This window comes from Muntiacus reevesi, chromosome X, assembly GCF_963930625.1.
Source record: "Muntiacus reevesi chromosome X, mMunRee1.1, whole genome shotgun sequence".
Classification (NCBI taxonomy): Eukaryota; Metazoa; Chordata; class Mammalia; order Artiodactyla; family Cervidae; genus Muntiacus; species Muntiacus reevesi.
In genome coordinates this window covers 22,358,007-22,380,394 of record NC_089271.1, presented here as the reverse complement: position 1 = coordinate 22,380,394, position 22,388 = coordinate 22,358,007, and the positions used below count along the sequence as shown (strand labels likewise).

The following is a 22,388-nucleotide window of genomic DNA, read 5'->3' as shown; positions in this document are numbered from 1 at the left end:
CTCTTGACCATCTGCATGTCCTTTATGGAGAAATGTCTATTTAAGTCTTCTTCCCATTTTGTTGTTGTTGTTGTTGTTTGTTTGTTTGTTTGTTTTTCATTTATTTTTATTAGTTGAAGGCTAATTACTTTACAATATTGTAGTGGGTTTTGTCATACATTGACATGAATCAGCCATGGATTTACATATATTCCCCATCCCAATCCCCCCTCCCACCTCCCTCTCCGCCCGATTCCTCTGGGTCTTCCCAGTGCACCAGGCCCAAGCACTTGTCTCAAGCATCCAACCTGGGCTGGTGATCTGTTTCACCCTAGATAATACACATGTTTCAATGCTGTTCTCTCAAAACATCCGACCCTCGCCTTCTCCCACAGAGTCCAAAAGTCTGTTCTGTACATCTGTGTCTCTTTTTCTGTTTTGCATATAGGGTTATCGTTACCATCTTTCTAAATTCCATATATATGTGTTAGTATACTGTAATGGTCTTTATCTTTCTGGCTTACTTCACTCTGTATAATGGGCTCCAGTTCCATCCATCTCAATAGAACTGATGCAAATGAATTCTTTTTAATGGCTGAGTAATAGTCCATGGTGTATATGTACCACAGCTTCCTTATCCATTCATCTGCTGATGGGCATCTAGGTTGCTTCCATGTCCTGGCTATTATAAACAGTGCTGCGATGAACATTGGGGTACACATGTCTCTTTCAGATCTGGATTCCTCAGTGTGTATGCCCAGAAGTGGTATTGCTGGGTCATATGGCAGTTCTATTTCCAGTTTTTTAAGGAATCTCCACACTGTTCTCCATAGCGGCTGTACTAGTTTGCATTCCCACCAACAGTGTAAGAAGGTTCCCTTTTCTCCACACCCTCTCCAGCATTTATTGCTTGTAGACTTTTTCATAGCAGCCATTCTGACCGGTATAAGATGGTACTTCATTGTGGTTTTGATTTGCATTTCTCTGATAATGAGTGATGTTGAGCATCTTTTCATGTGTTTGTTAGCCATCTGTATGTCCTCTTTGGATTAATGTCTGTTTAGTTCTTTGGCCCATTCTTTGATTGGGTCATTTATTTTTCTTCTTCCCATTTTTGAATTGGATTTTTTTTTGTTGTTGTTACTAAGGTTGTACTAGCTATTTGCATATTTTGGAAAATAAGCCCTTGTTGGTCTCATCATTTGCAAATACTTTCTTTTATTCTATAGGTTGTCTTTTCATTTTATGGTTTCCATTGTTGTGCAAAAGCTTATAAATTTGATTAGGTCTCATTTGTCTATTTCTATTGCCTTGGGAAACTGACCTAGGAAAACATTGGTATGATTTCTGTCAGACTATTTGGCCCATGATCTCTTCTAGGAGTTCTAAGGTGTCATGCCTTATGTTTAAGTCTATAACCCATTTTGAGTTTATTTTTGTGTATGGTGAGAGGATGTGTTTGTTCCAACTTCATTGGTTTGCATGCGGTCCTTGGTGGTTCAGGCGGTAAAGCATCTGCCTGCAGTGCAGGAGACCTGGGTTCGATCCCTGGGTCGGGAAAATCCCCTGGAGAAGGAAATGGCAACCCACTCCAGTATTCTTGCCTGGAAAATTCCATGGACTGAGGAGCCTGGTAGGCTACAGTCCATGGGGTCACAAAGAGGCGGACATGACTGAGCAACTTCACTTTCACTTTCCAACATTTCAACATTGCTGAAGAGGCTCTTTTCCACACTGATTTTCAACAAAGGAGGCAAGAATACACTATCGATTGTATGTATGTGGGTTTATTTCTGGGCTTTCTATATTCTGTGCCATTGATCCATATGTCTGTTTTTGTGCCAACATCACTGTTTTGAATACTGTAGCTTTGTAGTATTATCTGAAGTCTGAATGCTGCTTTGTTCTTTTTCTGTAGGACTGCTTTGGGAATTCTAGGTCTTTTGTGGTTTCACATAAATTTTAAGAGTATTCTATAAAAAATGTCATGGGTAATTTGATAGGGATTACATTAAATCTGTAGATTGTTTTGGGTAGTCTAGTCATTTTAACAATACTAATGCTTTCAATCCAAGAGCATGGGATATCTGAAAGAGATAGTTTTAAAGTAGCTTTCCTTTTAGAACCAAAAGGAATGATTCCATTTGATTTCTCTAATTTTTCTTAGCCTAGATATCCTAGTACAACATGAGAAGTCTCTAACAAAATTGATTTTGGCTCAAGTATTTTATTGATGGGTTGTCCCTGTTGCCTCTCTGCTCACTGGAGCTGGTTCATAAGATTATCTAAAAGTAAAACAAGTAAAAGAACAACACTTGAGAAGTTAGAAGAGATGCTTTGCTAAAAGCCTAGCAGCCTCTAAGTGATTATAGAGGCAGCAGTCATAGGCCAATCTTGTCTTGTTGGCTGAGGCTGAGAGAGGGTGGAGGGCTTACAAGGGTCAACTTGGGCCTTCAACGACTTCTAGAGAGAGCTTGCAAGAGCAGAGGAGCCAAGGGTCTGGTTCCTTTTCATTTTCCCTGGGTTTCAGCTCAGATTAAATTATTTGGGATTCCATAGTCTCTGTAACAAGTTTGAAATTTCTCATTAATCTAGTGTGTACTTTAATAGTTAACATTTTTCACAACTAATTTTCAGGCTCTGAGGAAGCAACTAGCAGTTTTTTAAAAATGAAAAACCAGGTAGGCATTCATTTGTTTACAGGGGTTCAGAAATGTCTGTTTAGGTCTTCTGCCCAAATGTTTCAGTTTACTTATTTTTAGTTGAGGATAATTGCTTTACAATATTGTGTTGGTTTCAGCCACAGGTAAACATATGTCCCCTCCCTCTTGAACCTCCTTCCCACCCCTCTAGGTTGTCAAGAGCACCAGTTTGAGTTCCATTACAGTCTCAGTCACATAACATATTCTCATTCCATATGGTAATGTTTATGTTTCCGTGATACTCTTAATTTATCAATTTATCCTACCCTCTCCTTTCTGTCCTGTGTGCATAAGTCTGTTCTCTATGTCTGCATCCCATTGCTGCTATGCAACTAGATTCATAAGTACTATCTTTCTAGATTCCATATGTATCTATTAATATATCATATTTATGTTTCTCTTTCTGACTTACTTCACTCTGTATAATAGGCTCTAGGTTCATTGACCTCATTAGAACTGACTCAGAAGTGTTTTTCTGTATGGCTGCGTAATATAGCAATAACATCAACATAACAGGAAACAGGAGGGTTTTTTATAACTAATTTTATGGACACATAGCTTATTTACAATGTTAACTTTGTATTATGGTTTATCACACAATATTGAATATAGTACTTGGGAGGGAGGGAAAAAAGTATAAATAACCATAGAAACTAAGATAACAGTATTAACAGGAGTTATAACAGGGGTCACAGGACATGGTGTCATTAATAGACTTGGGTCATATATTTTTAACATGTTGGTTAATGTTTGAGTTCTAAAAGAGATATCTAGTTTAAAAATTCTAGGAACATGTGTCCTAAAATTCTGTAACATCCCAAGTTTCTTAGGATCCCACATTTCATCTTTAAACATTTATTCAGCAACCATTTTTACAGTTTATGAAAGTGGTCTTATGGTAGGAGCTTAGTGTATACCTGCTAGTGGGAAAAATACATCCATCCATCAAGAGATAACTGTAAAACAGTATGGTAAGTGGTATGCGAGGTCAGGAAAAAAGTCACATCTACTAGTTTATGTGCGTACTCAGTTTACTTTGTTCTCATGAGTCATCCTCTAAAGCTCTTTGTGTATAAGTCTTGTCTGTTCTATAGAAACTCAGGTTGATCTCTACTTTTTCAAGGACACAACCTAACCTTGTAAAGTGAAGGTAATTTAGGAGAGTAAGGAGGGAAGCAGAAGGTAAGTGTTCCGGAGCTCCTGGGTGGTATAGTGGTGAGGGCTTTGCTTCCCAATGCAGGGGTCATGGGTTTGACTCCTCGGGGAGAGCTAAGAAAAGCGAGCTAAGAGAGAGCTAAGGAGACTTACTTACTCTGACCTATAGTGCGCTAAGGAGAACTAAGGAGACTTCCTTGCTCTGACCTATATTTGCTAAGGAGAGCTAAGGAGACTTTCTTACTCTGACCTATAGTTTGCTAAGGAGACTTACTCTTACTTATAGTGTTCTAAGAAGAGCTAAGGAGACTTAATAGTGTTTAGTAGTGGCCTGCTGCGGGACAGGGTCTCTGACTACAGCAAACCTGGGTTACCCAGTGTGTGGCCGAATCCCTCTTGGAGGTCGCCCTTAGCCCCACCATAGAGCCGCCAAACAGACGACCCACAACAGATTTCCCAACCTGGGGATCCATCAAAGGGACTTAGAACCTCCTGGAATTTGACTTTGTAGTCCAGTAGGAGACTGAGTCAGAGTTGCCCGTGAGTGTCCAGGAATCTCAGGTGGCGGTGTGAGTCAACAGTTTGGGCTCAAGCCAAACAACTGGGAAGGAACAGCAGCCAAACACAAAAAAACTGGATTAAAGATTTACTGAGCATGGCCCCGCCCATCAGAACAAGACGAAGTTTCCCCCTCAGTCAGTCTCTCCCATCAGGAAGCTTCCATAAGCCTCTTATCCTTATTCATCAGAGGGCACACAGAATGAAAAGCACAATCACAGAAAACTAACCAAACTGATCACATGGGTCACAGCCTTGTCTAACTCAATGAAACTATGAACCATGACATGTAGGGCCACCCAAGATGGATGGGTCATGGTGGAGAATTCTGACAAAACATGGTCCACTGGAGAATGGAACCACTTCAGTATTCTTGCCTTGAGAACCCCATGAACAGTATGAAAAGGCAAAAAGAAGATATGACACTGAAGGATGAACTCCCCAGGTTGGTAGGTGCCCAATATGCTACTGGAGATCAGTGGAGAAATAACTCCAGAAAGAATGAGGAGACAGAGCCAAAGCGAAAACAATACCCAGTTGTGGATGTGACTGGTGATGGAAGTAAAATCCTATGCTGTAAAGAATAATATTGCATAGGAACCTGGAACGTTAGGTCCATGAATCAAGGTAAATTGGAAGTGGTCAAACAGGAGATGGCAAGAGTGATCATAGACGTTTTAGGAATCAGTGAACTAAAATGGACGGGAATGGGCGTATTTAATTCAAATGACCATTGTATCTACTACTGTGGGAAAGAATCCCTCAGAAGAAACGGAGTAGCCCTCATCATCAACAAAGAGTCCGAAATGCAGTACTTGGGTGCAATCTCAAAAATGACAGAATGATCTTTGTTTGTCCCCAAGGTAACCCATTCAATATCACGGTAATCCAGGTCTATGTCCCGACCACTAATGCCGAAGAAGTTGAAGTTGAACAATTCTATGAAGACCTACAATACTGTCTAGAACGAACACCAAAAAAAGATATCCTTTTTATCATAGGGGACTGGAATGCAGAAGTAGGAAATCAAGAGCTATCTGGAGTAGCAGACAAGTTTGGCCTTAGAGTACAAAATGAAGCAGGGCAAAAGCTAACAGAGTTTTGCCAAGAGAACACACTGGTCATAGCAAACACCCTCTTCAACAAGACAGATGACTCTACACATGGACATCACCAGATGGTCAACACCAAAATCAGATTGATTATATTCTTTGCAGCTGAAGATGGAGAAGCTCTATACATTCAGCAAAAACAAGACTGGGAGCTGACTGTGGCTCAGATCATGAACTCCTTATTACCAAATTCAGATTTAAATTGAAGGAAGTAGGGAAAACCACTAGACCATTCAGGTATGACCTAAATCAAATCCCTTAGGATTATACAGTGAAAGTGACAAATAGATTCAAGGGATAAGATCTGATAGAGTGCCTGATGAACTATGGATGAAGGTTCATGACATTGTACAGGAGGCAGGGATCAAGACCATCCCCAAGAAAAAGAAACGCAAAAAGGCAGAATGGTTGTCTGAGGAGGCCTTACAAATAGCTGAGAAAAGAAGAGAAGCGAAAGGTAAAGGAGAAAAGGAAAACTATACCCATCTGAATGCAGAGTTCCAAAGAATAGCAAGGAGAGATAAGAAAGCCTTCCTCAGTGATCAGTGCAAAGAAACAGAAGAAAACAATAGAATGGGAAAGACTAGATATCTCTTCAAGAAAATTAAAGATACCAAGGGAACACTTCATACAAACATGAATACAATAAAGGACAGAAATGGTATGGTCCTAACAGAAGCAGAAGATATTAAGAAGAGGTGGCAAGAATACACAGAAGAACTGTACAAAAAGGATCTTAAAAAAAAAAAAAAAAGATCTTCATGACCCAGATAACCACGATGGTGTGATCACTCACCTAGAGCCAGACATCCTGAAGTCTGAAGTCAAGTGAGTGGGCCTTAGGAAACATCACTATGAACAAAGCTAGTAGAGGTGATGGAATTCCAGCTGAGCTATTTCAAGTTCTAAAAGATGATGCTGTGAAAGTGCTGCACTCAATAGGTCAGCAAATTTGGAAACCTCAGCAGTGGCCACAGGCCTGGAAAAGGTCAGTTTTCATTCCAATCCTAAATAAAGGCAATGCCAAAGAATGTTCAAACCACAGCACAATTGCACTCATCTAACATGCTAGCAAAGTAATGCTCAAAATTATCCAAGTGAGGCTTCGACAGTACATAAACTGATAACCTGCAGATGTTCAAGCTGGATTTAGAAAAGGCAGAGGAACCAGAGATCAAATTGCCAACATCCACTGGATGATCGGAAAAGTAAGAGAGTTCCTGATAATAATATACCTCTGCTTTATTGACTACGCCAAAGCCTTTGGCCGTGTGGATCACATCAAACTGTGGAAAATTCTTCAAGAGATGGGAATACCAGACCACCTTACCTGCCTCCTGAGAAATCTGTATGCAGGTCAAGAAGCAACAGTTAAAACCAGACACGGAACAACAGACTGGTTCCAAATTGGGAAAGGACTACATCAAGGCTGTATACTGTCACCCTACTTGTTTAACTTATATGCAGAGTACATCATGCGAAAAGCTGGGCTGGATGAAGCACAAGCTGGAATCAAGATTGCCGGGAGAAATATCAATAACTTCAGATATGCAGATGACACCACCCTTACGGCAGAAAGTAAAGAGGAACTAAAGAGCCTCTTGATGAAAGTGAAAGAGGAGAGTGAAAAAACTGGCTTAAAACTCAACATTCAAAAAACGAGGATCATGGCATCCAGTCCTATCACTTCATGGCAAATAGATAGAGAAACAATGGAAACAGTAACAGACTTTACTTTCTTGGACTCCAAAATCACTGCAGATGGTGACTGCAGCCATGAAATTAAAAGACACTTGCTCCTTGGAAGAAAAACTATGACCAACCTAGACAGCATATTAAAAAGCAGAGACATTACTTTGCTGACAAAAGTCTGTCTAGTCAAAGCTATGGTTTTTCCAGTAGTCATGTATGGATGTGAGAGTTAGACCAAAGCTGAGTGCCGAAGAATTGATGGTTTTGAACTGTGGTATTGGAGAAGATTCTTGAGAGTCCCTTGGACTGCAAAGAGATCCAACCAGTCCATCCTAAAGGAAATCAGGCCCAAATATTCATTGGAAGGACTGATGCTGAACCTAAAGCTCTAATACTTTGGCCACCTGATGCAAAGAACTGACTCCTTGGAAAAGACCCTGATGTTGGGAAAGATTGAAGGCAGGAGGAGAAGGGGATGACAGAGGATGAGATGGCTGGATGGCATCACTGACTTAATGGACATGAGTTGGTGATGGAAGCCTGGCGTGCTATAGTCCATAGGTTCACAAAGAGTTGCACACGACTGAGCAACTGAACTGAAGGAGAGCTAAGGAGAGGTACAGGGACCAGATCTAGGCAAGTTGGTTTCCAGTACTTTTTATTTCACCTCCAATCTCCAATTCAGCTGTACCCTCCAGTAAATTAACTAATAGTTTATATTCTTAGCAACACTTTATTTGTAGTTTTTCAGGAACCTCCATGTTTTTCTCCACAGTCTATGACAATTGACATTCTTACCAACAGTACTCTTTGTACATTTTTTGATGGTGGCCATTCTCACCACTTTGGCGTGATATCTCATTGTGGTTTTGATTTGTATTTCTTTTCCTGTGATGTAACATACTTTGCAGAATCAGAAATAAAAGTTAAAATCATAACTAGGAGCTGCCACCTTCAAAATCAAAATCAGGAACTAGAAACATCTGTACACACTGCAGGTAACCAATACACCCTAGCACATTTAATTTAATAGCCTGTATAAGAAATGAAGTCTAATCAAATCCTTAACATTTTTAAAGTAACAGATGAAACCACACTACTGTGAAACTTTGTAGTGGAAAGATTTTAGAAATATAGGATAGCATTCAACTCATTTTATTGTACCTTTTGAAACAGAAGAGTGGTAGAGTTATAAACATTTGGGAGCTCCATCAAAGTGCAAAAGGAATTTCAACTTCCCTGATTTCCGAGGCAAGTCAACTCTGTATTTTTTGAAAGATCTAAGGAAAATAGTTGGCCTAAAATTAATATCTCACATCCCCAAATTTCTTGGAATTTATACATTGGGATGCTGATGGTTGGTGTTACCAGCTCTCTCAAAATCTAATTAGCTCAACAAAGTAGATTTCAGTCCACTTCTTTGGTAAAACAAACCTTTTCATCATAAATATCAAATAGCCAGAATTTGGATTAAATTGAACCCCATGTTATGATGGCAATTGAGAAAATTTTCCTACCATAGAGTAACCCAAATTGCAATGATTTTGAGAGTGAAATACATCCCAAACTGTATCATAGTCTTATAACAAAACAGCTTAATCCTCAAACCATACATAGTGTGTTGTCAGTAAATGTTTCTTGAAGCAATGCATCATTGGTCAGCCTTCAGATTCTCCATGCCAGGAAAACCCTCCATAATATTCTGTAACAGACAAAATGTTTCTTTTCAACACCATCAGAGCAACACTTTACCCCATAATAGCTAAAAAAAAATTCCATCGTAAGTATGTGCATACACATATATACACACATATACATTTATTTTTATATACCTCATTTTGTTTATCCATTTATCCATCAATGGAGATTTAGATTGTTTCCGCCTTATAGCTGTGAACATTAGCTATACAAATATCTATTTCAGTCTCTACTTTCAAGTCTTTTGAGTGTACACCCAGGAGTAGAATTGCTAAAGCATATGATAATTCTTTTTATTTTGAGGAACTGCCATACTGTTTTCCATGGTGGCTGCACCATTTTACATTCCCTCCACAGTGTACAAAGGTTCTCATTTCTCCACATCTTCTTCAGCACTTGTTTTCTATTCGTTTCTTATAATAGCCATTCTAATGGCATTGCTAACTATTAAGACTTTTGATTTTGAGAAATGAAATATAAAATTCAGTTTGTGGATCTGAATTATATTTCCCACTCGTCTTTTAGACAGTTTGAAAACTTTGTCTGCCAACAAATACTCAAGTAAAACACAAGTAAACATGAAAAGCTTCTAACCATGAGAGCTAGTTACGAGTAGGGCTTTAATTCATAGCTGGAGAGCTGTGGGCAAGTTCACTTACCTCTCAGCCACTTCCTTGGATTGTTGGGAGGGTTAAATTGTCACATACTTTAAAGTCCTTTTTAACAATGCCTGGCACCAGGGATGTGCCAGACAGTGTTTCAGGGCAACTTGTTATTGATTGGAACTCATGATTTGAACTCTTCTTGAGTTCCATCTTGATTACCAGAGGTCCAAACCATATGTAGCTAGGATATTTTTATTTCCTTTTTGGTGGATTTGCCAGAATATATCTGAAACCCTGAAACCTATAAAGGCATTTGTCAAGTCATTTACTGCCTCACCAGATATTAAGAACTTCTTAAAAAGGAAAACGTTGTAGGAGAGGAAACAGAAAATTACCGTCATGTGGACAGGACTACAAATGGGATTATTTTCTTGGGAGAAAACTTTTTAAATGAAAACCTCTTAATACAGCAAAAGACTGAATATAAATACCATTTCTCTTTGAAAATGCTATGCCATGGTCTTCATTATTTGTTCTAAAGTGCTTTTTTCCCAGGAAGCTTATTACAAACTGTCTCCTGACCAGATTCAATTCAGCTCCTTTGCAGGAGAACCACCCTTCAAAATGCACCGGAAACAACAGATCAGAGAGTTTGCAAATCAAGACCCAGAGTTGTTTTGCATGGATATTGCATTGTATGAAGTGTGACCCTACAGTTTATCATTAAGGATTCAAATCATTTCATCCTCTTAGGCAGAATATTCAGTTATGAGCTAGAGTCAAACTATAGTAGACAAGTTGTAGATTCTTTGAAAGTGGACTTCTAATGGAAATGCTGACAATCCATTAACAGCAGGAGGGCTAATGGCTGCCTCTAAAAATATACCTAAAGATTACAGTAATAAAAACACATATTTTAAAGTGCCTGCTCAAATTTCAAGGATTTTTTTTTTCTGTCGCTCTTAATAATAGGCCACCCTATCCTTTTGGGCTTAATCTAAGTTAATGCTGTTGTACTACGGCATTTTTTTCTGTCTGATTTTGAGGGGTTTGGATGTCATTTGACAGAATTATCAATGCCTTTAATGGAAGGTGAATAATTGGCGTATTTGTAGCATTTTGGAATTTTAAATCTGGAAAGGATCTCAGTGATCAGCAAGGGATCTCTGTTGGTGTCTGCTGGAGGAGATCTGAGCTCCTTAAAAGTTTATGAGCTAGAACTTAAAAAGGGAAAATACTGCTAGGGAATTGTTGTGCCTGAGGTCTTTCTCGCGAGACCCACTCTGGTCTTACCCCAGGAAGACTGCAGAGGAATCAAAAGGGCTTGATTACTGAGAATCTCATCATGTCAGAGATGTGGGGAGAGGCCAGCACTGTGATCTTGGCAAACCATGTTCCTACCTGCAGAGCCCAAGCAGTAGCCCCAGCCAGCCGCTGTACTTCATCTGCAGAGTCAAGTCATTGGTGCCATCTGACCTGGGAACTCAGTGGCCCAAGTCGGTCCAATGTGGGTCTTCAAACAAAATCTTTGGGCCCTGAAGCCTGGTCTGTCCTCACTCATGACGAGGAGCTGAGTTCTAGCCCCCAGTCACTGCTGGGTGAAGCTCCCAGCCCCACCCAAGCAGAAAGCCTGAGCAGAACACCTGGGAAGCTGCCAAGTCCAGCAGTACTTGAGCAGAGCCCGGCAGACAGCTGGCAGCCTGCACAGCAGAGCCGGTGGCACTGCTGAGCCAGGGAACTGAGGGTGCAGATCAGCTTCAATAAGGACCACAAAGACACAGCACCTCTCCAGCCTCCAGGCTGATTCTCCCACCATGCCTGGGAAGGGAAGCTAATTCACAGCCCCACCCATTGCTGAATACAGTGTGCAGCCCACCCGACCATGGGCCTGAAGCACACGGGAAGCTGCCTAGCCCATCTAACAGCACTTGAACAGAAAGCAAAGCTGATGGCCCTGTCTGGCCAGGGAATTCAGTACACAGTCTTGCCTTACTCAGGCCTCCAAAAACAAGCTGTACAAGCCCTGGGGCCTATTCTGTTGCCCTACCAAGAAAGAGAAGCTAATTCATAGCCCCCCCAACTGCTGAGTGTAGTACCAGTCCTGAGCACCTAGTAATCCTGACCAGAAAACCCAGCAAACTGTGGAGCCCAACCTACAACCTCACTTGGGGAGGAGGTAAAAGATCTGTGCACTGAAGACTACAAGACACTGATGAAAGAAATCCAAGAAGACACCAATAAATGGAAAGATAACTCATGTTAATAGATTGAAAGAATTGTTAAAATGTCTGTACTACCCAAAGCCATCTATAGATTCAATGCAATTCCAATCAAGATTCCAATGGCATTTTTTTCACAGAAATATAAAAAAAAGTCCTAAAATGTATATGAAATCACAAAAGACACCACCCAGACAGCCAAAGCAATCTTGAGAAAGAAAAACTGGGAGGGCATCATACTTCTCGCTTTCAAGCTGTACTGTAAAGCTATACTAATCAAAATAGTATGGTAGTGGCATAGAAACAGACACATAGGCCAACAAAACAGAATTGAGAGCCCAGAAGTAAACCCATGCAAGGGAGCCAAGAATACTTAATAGAGAAAAGACAATTATCTTCAATAAACAGTGCTGGAAAATTGGATAGTCACAGGTAAAAGAATGAAAGTAGACCTCTATCTTATAGCTCCACAAAAATTAACTTGAAATAGATTAAATATTTTAATGTAAGATCATAATCCATAAAATTCCCAGTAGAAAATATCAGAGAAAAACTCCTTGACATGAGTCTTAGCAATGATTTTCGGGTTGGACACCTAAAGCACAAGCAACAAAATAAATGAGACTACATCAAACTAAAAAGCTTCTGCATGGCCAAAGAAACCATCTATAAATTTAAAAGACAGCCTACAGAAAGGGAAAAAAGTTTGCAAACCATATATCTGATAAGGTGTTAACATCTAAAATATATAAAGAACCCATACAATTGAGTAGCAAAAAACCAAGTAATCCAGTTTAAAAATGGGCAAAGGACCTGAATAGACATTTTTCCAAAAAAGATATACAAATGGTGAACAAGTACATGAAAACATGTTCAACATCACTAAATAGGGAAATGCAAGTTGAAACCACAAAGAGAGATTACCTCATGCCTGTTTGACTTGTTGTTCAGTCCCTAAGTTCAGTGCCTAAGTTGTGTCCGACTCTCTGCAACCCCCTGGACTGCAGCACACCAGGCTTCCTTGTCGTTCACCATCTCCCAGAGTTTGTTCAAACTCATGTCCATTGAGTCAGTGATGCTAGTGGTTGGCATTAAAAAGACAAAAGGTAACAAATGCTCTGAAGTATGTAGAGAAAAGGGATCCCTTGTGCACTGTTGGTGGGACTGTCAACTGGTACAGCCACTATGGAAACATTATGAAGGTTCCTCAAAAAATTCAAAATATGATCCAGAAATTCCACTTGTGGGAATACAGTTGACCCTTGAACAACATGGGTTTGAACAACATGGGTCCACTTACACTTGGATTGCTTTTTCAGTATTAAATACTAAAATACTACATGATCTACAGTTGGTTGAATCCATAAATGTAGAACCACAAATACAGAGTGCCAACTATAATGTTATACATGGATTTTTTTTACTTCACAGAAGGTCAGCACCCCTACCCTCTCATACTGTTCAAGAGTCAGCTGTTTTATCTGCAGGAAATGAAAACTCAGGTTCATAGCAGCAATATTTACAATAGCCAAGACATGGAAACAGCCTCAGTGTCCATTGATGGATGGATGGATAAAGTTGTGGTGTGTGTCTGTATATAGTATAATGGATTATTACTCATCCATAGAAAAAAAATCCTGCCATTTGTGGTAACATGGATGGACCTTGAGGGCATTATGCCAAGTGAAATAAGTCAGAGAATGACAAATACTGTATGATCTCATTGACTGATTTGTGTTTACCAGAGGTAGGGAGTATGGGGAGGGGAAATTGCAGAAAAGGGGTCAAAAGGTACAAAGTTCCAATTATGAGGTAAGTACTGGGAATGTAATGTACAACATGATCACTATAGTCAACAGTGCTGTGTGCTATATATGCAGGTTCTGAGAGTACATCCTAAGAGTTCATCACATGGAAAAAAAATTGTATCCATGAGATGATGAATATTAACTAACCTTACTGTAGCAATCACTTCACAATTTAAGTGAAATTATTATGTTGTACGCCTTAAATGTATATAATGCTGTATGTCAATTATATCTCAAAACTGGAAAAAGTTTTAAAAGGTTGGGAAGGTGAAAAATATTTTTAGCAATCCAGTATAGAAAAAAAGGTTTCTCACATCAGTCACTTTGCATTTGTTTATTAGTAATGCCAAACATTTTTTATAGTTCATTTATAAGTCTTTTGTGAATTACCTATATGTGCCAAATGCTCATTATTTTCTTTTGGGTTGTAAACTCTGTTTATATACCAAGCTGTTTAGTTTGTATTTAAATGTTGCAAAAGTTTTTCCCTTTTCTTCATTTGCCTTTTAGCCTTTTACCTTATTTCATAGTGACAGTGGTTTGTTGTTGTTGTTGTTGTTTTGAGGTATCAGTTCAGTTCAGTCACTCAGTCGTGTCCAACTCTTTGAGACCCCATAGACTGCAGCACGCCAGGCCTCCATGTCCATCACCAACTCCCGAAGTTTACCCAAAATCATGTCCATTGAGTCAGTGATGCCATCCAGCCATCTCATCCTCTGTCGTCCCCTTTTCCTTCTGCTTTCAATCTTTCCCAGCATCAGAGTCTTTTCAAATGAGTCAGCTCTTCGCATCAGGTGGCCAAAGTATTGGAGTTTCAGCTTCAACATCAGTCCTTCCAATGAACACTCAGCACTGATCTCCTTTAGGATGGACTGGTTGGATCTCCTTGCAGTCCAAGGGACTCTCAAGAGTCTTCTCCAACACCACAGTTCAAAAGCATCAATTCTTTGGCGCTCAGCTTTTTTTATAGTCCAACTCTCACATCCATACATGACTAATGAAAAACCATAGCCTTGACTAGATGGACCTTTGTTGGCAAAGTAACATCTCTGCTTTTTAATATGCTATCTAGGTTGGTCATAACTTTCCTTCCAAGGAGTAAGCGTCTTTTAATTTCATGACTGCAGTCACCATCTGTGGTGATTTTGGAGCCCTCCAAAATAAAGTCTGCCACTGTTTCTCCATCTATTTGCCATGAAGTGATGGGACCAGATGCCATGATCTTAGTTTTCTGAATGTTGAGCTTTAAGCCAACTTTTTCACTCTCTTCTTTCACTTTCATCAAGAGGCTCTTTAGTTCTTCTTTGCCTTCTGCCATAAGGGTGGTGTCATCTGCATATCTGAGGTTATTGATATTTCTCCTGGCAATCTTGATTCCAGCTTGTGCTTCATCCAGCCCAGCATTTCGCATGATGTACTCTGCATATAAGTTAAATAAGCAGGGTGACAATATACAGCCTTGACGTACTCCTTTTCCTATTTGGAACCAGTCTGTTGTTCCATGTCCAGTTCTAACTGTTGCTTCCTGACCTGCATACAGATTTCTCAGGAGACAGGTCAGGTGGTCTGGTATTCCGATCTCTTTCAGAATTTTCCACAGTTTATTGTGATCCACATAGTCAAAGGTTTTGGCATAGTCAATGAAGCAGAAATAGATGTATAGAAGTTTTCAATTTTTATATAGCCAAACACTAATCTTTTTTTCAATGGTTTCTTTCTTTGCTTTTATGCTCCCACACCCAAAGGTATTTCTACATCGTGAATCTTACCATACCCCTCTATTGATTACAATCTTCCAGGGGCTCTTCTGGAGAAATCCTGGTGCTCTAGCTTCAACTACTGTTACCCTATAGGCACTGGGAGGTCCAGTCGAGCCAAGCAGTTATGCTTAGCACTGCCTACTTAGCACCCTCTGCTTGGAAAGCCAGTCCCAGGGACTCAACGCCCCTTTCCACCTCTTCTTCCCCATGTCACTGAAGCCCCAGTTTGGATGTGACCACCAAATTACCCTTTTCTTCCCCTTCTTGTAACAGCACCGGTCCCCAAGGTCTCAGTAGTAGTTTGTAAAATGAAAAACTTAAATGATAAGCAAAGTCTAAGAGGGCTAGCAGGAGAATTGGCTCTCAGGGCCAGTTTAGAGCAGAGGATTAGAGCAAGTAGCTGGGGGCTGAGGCTTTACAAGGAGCAGTGATGACAAACTAGAGCACAGAGCCCAGGCAGCCTGAGGAGGACCCTCGGGCATGGGGAACAGAGTGCTCGAGGGCTGAGGCAGGAGGGCAGATGAGCAGGGGCTCAGTGCCAGGACTAGGTTCCCCAGAGGCTAGAGGACAGTGTTGCAGAAGAGCTTGGCTCTGAAAGCATTAGGCAACAGTCACTGGCGGTCCCAAACTGGGAAAGCCATCTTATCACCCTGACCTTCTCCAGCCCCATGGTCTCCTACACCAACCAGTGGTATCAGCTTTCTTGTTTCATGGGCCAGAAACTAGTCATGTGATTCTGCTTCCTCCCACATCCCACATCCCATCTGTCACGAGTCCTGTTGGCTCCACTTTCAAAATGGAGCCAGACCATATACCCGGCTTCTCTGGTGGCTCAGTCAGTAAAGAATCTGCCTGAAATGCAGAAGACAGGGTTCGATCCCTGGGTCGGGAAGATCCCCTGGAGAAGGGAATGGCAACCCACTTCAGTACTCTTGCTGGGAAATCCCATGGACAGAGGAGTCTGGCAGGCTGCAGTCCATGGGGTTGCAAAGAATCAGACACAAGCGAGCGACTAAACCACCACCACCAAATACCGCATGATTCCATTTAGATGACATTCCACAAAAGGCAAAACTCTAGGGACAGAAAACACTTCTGGGGCCCAAGCCTGGGGGCGGGGGGTGACTACAAATGATCTCAGTAACTCGATGGTAGTGGTAGTCACAAAACTGAAGGCATTTATCAAAACTCTCAGAACTGTACATTAAGAAGCTTAACTGGAAATTATTAAGTAAACCTTAAAAAAATAAATAATAAAAAATTTTAAAAAAAGAAATTATTAAGTAAACCTTAATAAAACAAGAGGAAAAAAAATCATACCATAATTCTAGCCATTTCTCACCATGCTCACGGCTGTCATCCTAGTCCAGGGTGCCATCATCCTCTTGGGTTCTTACTGAGGGCTCTTCACTGTCCCCTGCTGTTGCCTTCTCTTCACTGTCATTTGTTCCCAGCACAGCAGCCACAGGGGTCCCCTTTCAACCATAAGTCCGTGTTTTTCTTTTGCTCAGAACTCCAGAGCTAAAGGAACTCTCCAGAGCCTTCTCTACTCCTCAAAGGCCAAGTTTACACTGGGCCACACCCGCACATGCCCCTACTCACCCTCCTGGCTTGTCCCAGGACATGTACCATGTGCTCCCTTCTCGGGGTTCTGTCTGAAACGTGCTTCTCCCTGATTTCCATCCCCCTGGTCCCCTCCCCATCACCTCTTTCAGGCCTCTGCTCGACTCACAGTTGCCGCCCATCCACCTGCCCGGGCCCCACCCCAATCTGCTAACTAACCTCTTTTGCTTTTTCTCCTAGATCGTAGTTTCATCTGACATACTCATTTTTTGTTTCCTGTGTGATTCTTCCCTCCTTCCCATGAGGAGAGGGGTTTTTGCTGTATTTCCCACAGCCCTTCTACCCGGCACATCACAGACAGCAGTCAGATTGGGAGAAGGGGAACAGGCGGTGAGAAGGGGTGACTTCCAAGAACCAGCCGTGATAATAATCGGATGTGGCAGCATCTTCCTGCCCCGGAATCTCACTCAGCACCGCCCGCCCCTGCCCCGGCCCCGAGACAGTCTGGGGGACACAGGCTGTTGTACTAGCCTGTGTTTGTATGTGCTCCCATCCTTCCTGCCTTGTTCATCTCCCTGCTCTGCACACGGCGCCTTTAACACATGCCTTCTCTCCCTTCTCTCTCTAGAAGCAGATGTTCCAGGAGAGGAGCAGCCGGATGCTGCACGCCTTGTCCCCGAAGCAGAGCCCTGTGAGCAGCCCCACCAGGAGCCGGTCCCCTTCCCGCTCCCCGTCGCCCACCTTCTCGTGGCTCCCACACAAACCCTCACCCCCCTCCTCACCTAAAGCCGCCTCAGCCTCCATGAGCAGCATGAGTGAGGGGGATGAGGATGAGAAGTAAAGGCTGCTGGCTGACAACCAGAGCCCCCGCCACACGAGAGCCCCCACCACATGGGGCAGGGGGGTGCAGGGCGGGGGCATAGGGGACGCCCTGGGGGGGGGAGGGCAACAGTCGCTGGCGCTGCAGCTCAGCCCACGACATAGCTCCCCTGGGGACCAGCTCCCCCTCAGTCTCCACTCTGCCCCAAACCCAGGCTCTGCATGGAAGTTTCCAGGCGGGCAACCTATACAGACCTTCTTAGCATCATCTAGAACCACCCTTCTTTAACCTTGCTAAGGAAAGAGGCAGAGCACCCCTGGGAGACTCGCACTTAGTGGGGTGTCTTCTGCTTTGGTCCTTACTTCCACCCCCACCAGGTATATCACCCATGGAAGCAGCTGTACCCGAAGTCTGCTCCTTTCAGCTCCTAAGGGCCATGCACGTTGCCTCCTACCGCCCAAGTGCTGCCAGAATAAAGTTATTTCCAGTAGAGGTGGCACAGTGCTTCTGAAATAGTCGAGCTACAGACAAATGCCAGCCTTCTCAGTTTAGCCACTGAGACCAGAGGTTGCAACGCATCAGTCCTTTGCAGTTCTAGGAACGTGGCGTCTAGACCAAGCCTTGCTTTAGGCCAGATATATCCCTGGTCACCTAGTATGAACCTCAACTTCTCATGCCAAGGACAGTTCTTTCCAGGAGAACGCCCCCTAAGGCCTAGTGTCTTCTCCTGGCTGTACTCTTTCATCATTGGTTTGACTTCCTTGTTCTCTAGAAATTACCTTAGTCTGTAGGAAATACAAGAGAACATCCTATAGACATATACACACAAGGAGCCGCTCTGCTTTGGCTCTGAGTTTAGCAGATGGTTGCTGTTTCCTGAAGCTTCTCCTTCAAGGATGCTGTCATGGAATGGCTTTTCCCATTTCTGACCAGTGAATAGTTCTGCAGACCTCAAGCAGCAGTTTGATGTCCCAAGCCACAAAGTATACCAATAGGGGGTGCTACCTGCACATATCTGTTCTATGTATGCTCCCAAGACGCCATCCAGGGTGTGTACCATATGCAACAAGTCAGTGGTGGCGGCATTTTATACTGTCCCCTTCTCCAGCTCCCACCCTAATACCCCACTGAAATCCTCAGCCTTCAGAACTACCCGGTTCCCTTGGGACTTGGGCACCTTGTCAAAAGCTCATCCTGCATTCCTGCAGAAATGTCTTGTCCCAGCCAAGAAATCGGCGGGTGGTGCTCGTGGCCTCCTATCATCGTTGCAGGTGGAGGAAGGCTCTGGGGGTTTCACTGAGCACAGTGGGAGCCTCAGCCTCTGAACAGGCCAGGCAGTCCTGTAATTACTCCCAGCCTTAGGCTTCAAGTGGGTTGAAGACGCTAAGCCTTCCCACTGAGGTGTCTGATGTTGCTGTCTGCTAAGCACGGGTAGACGCGACCAGGTAGAGGCGAGGGGTGGGAGCAGACGCCTGGGTAGAAGCGGCATCGTCTGGCTGTGCCTTTGGAGCCAGGGGCCCAGAACAGGGACACGGGCAGAGCCCAGCATCCTTCGGGACAGGAACACTCCCTTTCAGAGGCCTCGGGGACCAGCCTTCTGGGAGACACATGGGGCAACCAAGGAAGGAAGGTGGCATGTCTTTCCCCTTGCACTGGGGTTGAACTACCTCCCTGCCCACCTGGAGATGGTAGGGTTTGTTGGGAAGCGGAGCCACGAGGCTCAGCTGGCTTGGGCACTCCCTTGTTCCTGGCAGTTTTTGCAGAACTCTGTTGAGCATTCATGTGGGACAGAGAGCTGGTGGGAAGATGGTGCGTGAGAAGAAAATTTCTTGCTGCCATCAAGGCCCAGAGGATGGCCCCGTGCTTCCACTGTGCCGTATGATCTCTCTCCCACCGTGTTCCCTGGGCACACTGGCCGCGTATGCCCCCGTCTCCCAAGCACTGACAGGAGGCAGCGGCCAGCTGCACAAGGCAGTGGGAACAAGGGAAGAGAAAAGGAGAACGAGGTGCCTGGAGGAAGGAGAGAAGCTTCAAGAAAATCTGCATGCTTGACTCATGTGAGGGCCTCCCTCTGTAGGAGAAACTCTCTTGGGAATGCCTTTTCTGGTTCTAGGCTCCGGCCCAGAGCAGATAAACCCATGTTTACCTGATTCCTGCTCCGGAGCAAACAGCTTGGCATTCACGTACCAGGCGGCCTCTGACTTTGCAGGCCTTACACACCACACTGACGCGTGCTGCCGCCATGACTCATATTCAGCGCCAGGGACAGGCCATCAAACCCACAAGCGGGTTCCAAGTCTCACCCCAGGCCCACTTCTGACCGTTAACAATACCTCCCCTCCCAAGGCTGCAAGATTAATGAGAAGGGATGGGGGAGTCTGCAGCCCAATCTTTGTGGCATCCTGGCCACCAGCTTCTCCCTGCCCCTCCTCCCCTGCCTGGGAGGAGACGCGGTGGCTGGCTGGCCACAGTCATGGCCCCAAGGGAGTCAAGGCTGGCATGGGAGCAGTACCAAGTGTGACTCAAGCTTGAGAGGTAAGCAGAAATGCCAGAAAGCAAGGAAATGTTCTTTTGCCCTAGACAGGGAAGGAAGCTTCAGACTGAGGGCTGAAGGACAGCAATTTAGGTTGTGGAAGAAGGCAGGATAGGTGAAGAAGGGCAAGCGTGGGAGCGCAGTGCCTGTCCGCTCCCTTACAGGGGTCGCTCACTCCCTAACAGGTGAAGAATGCAGGCTTCCTTTCACTGACAGCCAAGGTTAGTGGGTACCCGTGCAGGTGGTGGGTTCCCCCTGCCCAGCTTTCCCATTTCAGCCCTTCTCCATCAGCTGTCACATCTTCCTCCTGGGGACCCCAAAATCCAATGTTCACCAGCTAAAAACCCAGGGTAATTGTAATGTCAGAGTCACACTGAATGGCCCGTTTCTGGCAAGCCAGCTCCCATGGGCCAGGACTTGGCAATGGCAAAGGAAACCAACCTTAAGAGGAGTGATCCCGAGACCCAAGCCCGCCTTCTGACCTGCTCTGCGGGGAAGACACACAGCTGCAGGACGGCCTGAGGTTGGAGTTACTGAGAGGCCATCCTTGGCGGGAGGGACGGGAAGCGCGTGGATTCCTCCTCTGCATCTTGGGACTTATCAGCCAGGCACGCCCCGGGGAGAGAGACACAAGATGGCAATATAGACTCAGCTGAATCTGATGAGCCCGAAGGGAACAGAGATGTCCCTGTTCCCCAGGCATCTGGTTAGCGCTAGTCTTGGCCATCAGATTTTTCTTCTTTTAACAAAAGAGCTCATGAGGCATTCTGCAACTTCTACTTCTCTCTAGACTTGAGTTTTTTTGTTGTGTCACTGCGATGTGTCCCGGGACAAAGCCATAAGAAGAGCATACATACTTCAGACTATGCTGTACATATAAGACAAGACGACGACGACTCGTCTGGGTTAAAGCACGACCTTACACCCAAGCGTTTGCTCTGGTGCTGAATCATGCGAACTTCTGGAATCAGCCCCCACCCCCTCCCACCCCTGCACCTCCCTCTCCGCGCTCCAAACCCACTCCTGCTTCCCAACAGGACATGGCATTCTCAACTCGTTTATAAATAAAGGGATGCAGAATTGCACTTTTTGCTTATCGTGTTTCTTAAAAGCGTGCTGCTGTGTATTCCTACTTACGAACTCTGGTGCAATATGGAAAAGCAGAGGCATAGCCACAGTCCTGCCTCCGCCCAGCTGAGCCCAGCCCTGAACGATGGGGCTGTTGCCGGGCAGCGCGGGCCAAGCCTGGAGCTGCCAACCAGTTCATGCCTGACAAGGAAACAGCCTAAAGGTCCATTAACAGATGAGTAGATAAAGAAGATATGGTGTATATACACAATGGAATAGTACTCAGTCATAAAAAAGAACAAAATAATGCCATTTTCAGCAACATGGACACAACTAGACTGTCACACTAAGTAAATCAGAAAGACAAATACCATATGCTATCACTTGGATAGGGAATCTAAAATATGGCACAAATAAACCTATCAATGAAACAAACAGACTCATGGACACAGAGAACAGGCTTGTGGTTGCCAAAGGGGGGGGGTGTGTGTGAGAGGGATGGATTGGGATTTTGGGGTCAGTAGATGGATAAACAAGGTCCTACTGTACAGCACAGGGAACTATATCCAATCTCCTGGGATAAACCTTAATGGAAAAGAATATTAAAAAAGTATGTATATAACTGAATCACTTTGTTATACAGCAGAGATTAGCACAGTATTGTAAACCAATGATAATTCAATAAGAAAATAGCTGGTTAGTATCACTTACCTGGAGGGGAGGTCATGCCAGGGGCCCAGCCAGGACCCTGAGTTGTAGGCTTCACTGCCAACTTGCTTTCTGACCTCTGTTAAAGCCCTTCACTTTTCTGATCTCAGTGTCTGCTTTTGTAAAATGAGGGGATTAGAGGAAATGGTTTCTGAGGTCTCCTTTGCCCGTAGAAGTCTCTGAATTCAGGAGGCAGGCTCCTGGTCCCTAAACTTCTCCAGCTATGATGCTGTCACTGAGGTGCCATGACAAAGGGCTCACCCCTCGCTAGGAGACTGGGGAGCTGGCCTGGGGCCTCCACACTCAACCGCATAGGGGGCCACTTTCACACTGCAGCCTCTGTAGGTTCTTGGGTTCTACCCACCATTCTTACCTTGCCACCTACAGCTTTTCACCTGGGCCTGAACA

The 22,388-nt window shown here is 43.8% G+C and overlaps 1 protein-coding gene across 4 annotated transcripts in view; it reads left to right on the top strand.

Annotated features, from left to right (window-relative positions):
* The window catches only part of PCYT1B (phosphate cytidylyltransferase 1B, choline), a 120,721-nt gene extending 99,504 nt beyond the window's left edge, over nt 1-21,217 (top strand). For 2 of the 4 annotated variants that reach the window (XM_065915220.1, XM_065915221.1), the window contains exon 8: nt 17,480-17,729. In XM_065915220.1, coding sequence (XP_065771292.1) covers nt 17,480-17,692 — 213 coding nt within the window. In that variant the 3' untranslated portion in view covers nt 17,693-17,729. Of the gene's footprint in view, nt 1-17,479; nt 17,730-20,604 lie in introns of those variants that run through there. The other 2 variants (XM_065915223.1, XM_065915222.1) reach the window with 2 other exon arrangements.
* The last annotated feature ends 1,171 nt before the right edge of the window (nt 21,218-22,388 follow it).